The 4,659-nt window shown below is 62.8% G+C and overlaps 1 protein-coding gene across 1 annotated transcript; it reads right to left on the bottom strand.

Moving 5' to 3' along the window:
• Window positions 1-1,068: 1,068 nt before the first annotated feature.
• Ntn3 (netrin 3) lies at window positions 1,069-3,947 on the bottom strand. Its single transcript, XM_050134277.1, has 6 exons — window positions 2,537-3,947; window positions 2,277-2,465; window positions 2,041-2,190; window positions 1,865-1,915; window positions 1,679-1,753; window positions 1,069-1,424 (listed from the first exon to the last, which is right to left on the bottom strand). The coding sequence occupies exons 1-6, from the start codon at window positions 3,462-3,464 to the stop codon at window positions 1,075-1,077; spliced, it is 1,743 nt and encodes a 580-aa protein (XP_049990234.1). The 5' UTR covers window positions 3,465-3,947; the 3' UTR covers window positions 1,069-1,074.
• Between the last annotated feature and the right edge of the window lie 712 nt (window positions 3,948-4,659).

Genomic DNA, 4,659 nt, shown 5'->3' with positions numbered 1-4,659 from the left:
CACAAGCACGCGCTTGCGGGCTGCCCACCCCGATTGCCCCGCGTCTCAGCGCTGCCGGCTCTGGGCATGCGCGCTCGCGCCCGGCGGCGGCCAAGTCGGGAGCATGCGCTAGCCAAACAGCGGTTCCCGCGCTCCGGGGCGGGGGTTTGCCTAAAGAGGTGGGGGCTCTAGCGTCTGGAATAAGGCAAAGTCATGGGCATCTGGAGCCCCGATGGCTGCCCGTGGAAGTCGCCGTCTGGCCCGGTTACGTGTGGATCCGAACTGCCCGTTCATGACATCCAGCCGGTAGAGTGTAGGGCTCCTAGCTAGGGGCGGGACCTGTGCCAAGGAGCTTGGAGGCCAAGACTAGGAAGATGCTGCAGAGAATGACAACTGGGTGGACCCCAGATATGGGGACAATAGGACAAGAAAGAGGTGGGAAGCAGGCAGAGATGCAGCTGCAGATGGGGACACAAATACGCGACCGGCAGAGGCAGGCCAGAAAGGACACGGGGACAAGATCCACGGTGTTGGACAGTCATCCTTATACGAGAGGGGCGAGCCCGCAGGACTCTGCAGATCTCAGTTGGAGGCGGAAAAGTCGCTGTTCTGACTGTGCGGTTGGGCCACGACCCCCACAGCGACCCCCACAACGGTGTACAGGCGTCTATGGTAGCAGCAGTGGCTTTGGGAAGGTCGGAGGACTCTAGTGTATCACAGCATCGGAGAGTTGATGAATCACACCCGTGTGATGCGCTCAAACCCTAGAAGGATCCTAGCATTCCCTGGGAGCGGGGCGGTTCACAACCTTTAAGAGATGTCGGGTATCAGGATACGCCTTGTAGTAGGCAGCCAGGGTGATGAGATCAGGGTTCTTTGAGGGTGACGACTACCCTGGGTGCCTCCTGGTAGCTCTTAGGGGCCTTCACATACCTCTGTGTTGGGGATGGGGCGTCACCAAAGAAGTTAAAAGATGGGATGGGGAGGAAGGGGGAAATTAGAGGGCGACGCACGTGACACTTCCAGCAGGACGCACTGATAAACACACCCAGAGATAAGAGCAGTGCCCGCCCTGTCCACGCCCAGCTCGCAGGTTCAGGCGGTCCCGCAGCGCCCCCGCCGCTCGCGCCTCTGCATCCTCCGGAGGCGCCGAGTCCAGGCGTCTCTCCAAGGCAGCACGAGGCTTCCACGGGCTGCGCTGAGCCCGGGTCCCCGGCCCGCTGTGCTTCCAGCTGCAGCCCCGGGCCCGCCCCCCAGCAGCAAGTAACGCCGGCCGGGTAGGAGGCGCGGGCAACCGCAGGCGACGTCTAGGGTTGGTACCCATAGCGCGTTGCTCCCGCGCCGAGCGCGCTCCTCCCCGCTGCGGAACACAGCAAGCACTGCTACTGGAAAGCGTGTCCACGCGCCGCGGGCCTCGCCGCGCGCACCCACTGACACCTGCACCGCTGGGGGGGGGGGGTGAGAAAGCGAATCAGGCGGGTAGGGCCGGAAAGGACTGTCTGCAGAAGCACAGAATACCCACCCGGCTTAGAAAGGACATAAAGAGGTCACCCACTAGAGGGAGGTATATTGAAGATATAGCTGCTGAATGGGCGGAGCCAGCATCAGTGGGAGACCCAAGGAGAGGATGAGGCTTGAAGTACAGCCAGGGTCGAGGAGTTGGGGGGCGAGATGGAAGGACTGAGGTGAGGCAGCCTACCATAGTCCTTTCGGCAGAACTTCTTCAGGCTGATTCGATAACTGCCACGCGCAGGTCTGCAATGTGACTCACAGTCTAGGGGGAAAGGGTGGAGGCTAGCGGAGTTCCATGCCTCTCCCCCATACTGGTCTCCTATAGCCCCCTTCTCCAAGGTCATACCGGTCTGGGACTCCGGCGTCCACTCACCCTGTGGCTCCACAGGACTGCTTTCTTCAGTGGGTCCAAGGACAGGGGTCTCTAAGGAGTGTGGGAGAATAGTCTGTGATGGGGTGGCAGGGGCATCTGAAGGGCTCAGGGGACAGACAGACAGCAGTAGTTGATTGCTTTGGCTGAGGTGACTGAGACAGGGCAGGGTCACTCACTAACACAGGGCGCCACAGGAGACCGGCTCTGCTGAAAGCCTGGGGCACAGCGGTTACAGGTGAGGCCAGTAACACCATCCTTACAGGGACACTGGCCTGTGGTCTGGTTACAGGTTTTACCAGCAGCACCAACCGGATGGCAGTCACAAGCTGAGGACAGAAATGAGGGACTGGTTCAGGAGTGCGCCGGGGTTCTGGGGAAGTAAGGCAAGAAGGCATGCGGGTGGCAGGCTCACCTCTGCAGGCACGGCGGTCACTCAGGACACGGCCTGGGTCACGGTAGAAGCCCTCTCGGCAGTAGTGGCAGTGGCGACCAGCAGTATTGTGCCGGCAATTGAGGCACACACCCCCACTGCGGCGCCCAGACAGTCGGTACAGCTCCATGTTGAAGCGGCATCTCCGGGCATGGCCATTGCAGGAGCAAGCTGCAGGGAGGGATCAGTCAGGAGCAGCCCTGCCTGGTCAGAAGTCCCCAGGCTACCCTCCAAGGCCTCACCAAGGCAAGCGTGGGCTTCCTGCCCTGTAGCCCGCTGCCATGGCCTGTCACAGTAGAAGGGCTTGCAGCGGCTGCAGTCTGGGCCCTCTGTACCATGCTGGCAGTCGCAGAGCAGGTGGCCATGGCTGTCCAACAGACACCGTGAGGCATGGCCATTGCACTTGCATCGACCTCCCACCTGGAGCTCAGTGGCTGAGTAGGAATAAGGGACTGTGACCTCCCGGTCCCTCATGTCCCCCAGTGTGGCAGGCCTTGTGAGTAATATGCGAATATCTGTGGCAGTCACCCAGTCTTGGAGCACGGGACTGTTGTCCAGATCCAGGCCCTGCGGGCTGCCATCCTGCACACTGAAGGCCAGAAGGCCTCCACCATCAGGCTGGGGCTGGGGGGCTGGGAAGCAGAGGGCTTCTGGCCCTGGACCAGCAGGGCCATCAACAGGAGCAGGCGGACGGCCATAGTCCAGGCTACAGCTGGAGGAGAAGAAGCCCAGGGGGACCCAGCTGCGGCCATGGTCCTGCGACTTAAGCAGGGCCACGGAGGTTGGGGGAGCCGAGCAGAAGCGTAGGCTCACGAAGACCAGCTCAAAAGCCTTCCCCAGGGGCACCGTGAGGGTTACGTTGAAGGGTGACCGTTGCAGCAAATCGGAGCGCCAACAGAGAGGACTTGCAGTGCCCGGAGCAGAGGTCAGAAGGTCTGCAGAGTGTGCCCGCTGCGGGTCCGAGGAATCGCAGACGCGATTGGCCGGCCTCCCGCACGTGCTGGACGCCAGCACCTCTCGGCCCAGAGCAGCGTTCACTAGGCCCGGAATACAACAGCGGGGTTCACCCGCCTCATCATAGCAGGGGTCGGCGGTGGCCGGCATCCCTGGGCTCAATGCGGCGGAGAGCGTGCCTGCGGTCAGCAGCAGCCCCCAGGGCCAGGTGGGCATGGCCGTGGCCGCTGTGGTGACCAGCCAGCTTCCGCCCAACGATTCTGCCCTCGAGGAGAGAGAGTCTAGTCCGAGACTCTGCCTGCTGGATCTGCAGTGCCAAGATAGCAGAGCCCCCGGGCGGCCCCAGCACAGGCCCAGAAGTGGGAGCAGCCACGGGCACGCCCGGGGCCAAGCACAGCAGCAGGGATGTTGGCGAGTCCTCCTGCTAGGCCTGGAGCGTTGACAGGCGTCGCCCCCGCTCCCGGTGCCTCCGCCAGCGGAGGCCCCACCCGCCGCCGGCCGCCAGCACTCACCCACGGAGGGCCAGGAGGAGCAGGTCTCCCGGCCTCCCGGGAAGGGCCCTGGGCGGGCGGGGCCTGGGGCGCCGGGGCTGCCGCCTCCTCCTGGCTGCTGCAAGGGCGGAGGAGCTGTGCCAGAAGTGTGTGGGGGGGGGGGGGCTCAGCAGGCGCGAGCCTGGTCCTAGCCGGGGGCGGAGCTGCTCGGCCCGGGAAGGAAGGAGGGGAGGGGGCCTGGTCCCGACAGCCAGAATCAGAAGCAGATTCAGACACAGGCTGGGCCAGCGCGGGAGGGGGCTGGGAGGCCTGAGAGCCGGGGGAGGGGCTGGAGAGCCAGGAATGCGCTGACGGGAGGGGGGGCAGCGCAGCCTTGCAGTCCGTGAGGGACCACCCAGCAGGGTCCTCGGCCTGAAGCCAGGCTTTGGCTGCTCCTGGGGTGGTGCCACGTGCAGGGCTGGGGTCTGGGCCACTCCTCCCAGAAGCACATCATGCAGGCACAACCTTAGGTCTGAAGCTTGAAGTCTTGGATGCTACCCAGAATAGGGGAACACAGTTGGGGCTGGCGTTCTTGTAGGGTATCCCCAAGGCAGTAGTCTGTTCTAGCAGAAAGAACGCGGGTCTGATTTCGAATCCAAGCTGTTTGGATTTCTGGCTGTGTGGCCTGAGTTTCTCAGTTTCCTTATCAACCAAAATGCCTATTGCTTGCCATGCTTTGCGGAGTTGCTGGGAAGACTTGATGCGCCAACAGAGCTATCATCCTAAACTAGGAGTTCCACTAAGGAGCACCTGGGTTCTGCTGAGCGCTGCGATCACTGCTCCTCAATGGGATCAGGGATCAGGCCACTCTCAGCCTAAAGCATTCCTGGGTCTCGGTGAACAGTCGTCACATGATGGCCCCATTGTCCAGAAGGACTTGC

The sequence above is a fragment of the Alexandromys fortis genome, unplaced genomic scaffold, assembly GCF_014885135.2.
Source record: "Alexandromys fortis isolate MF-2015 unplaced genomic scaffold, M_Fortis_MF-2015_v1.1 scaffold_29, whole genome shotgun sequence".
Classification (NCBI taxonomy): domain Eukaryota; kingdom Metazoa; phylum Chordata; class Mammalia; order Rodentia; family Cricetidae; genus Alexandromys; species Alexandromys fortis.
This window is presented reverse-complemented; position numbering and strand designations above follow the sequence as displayed.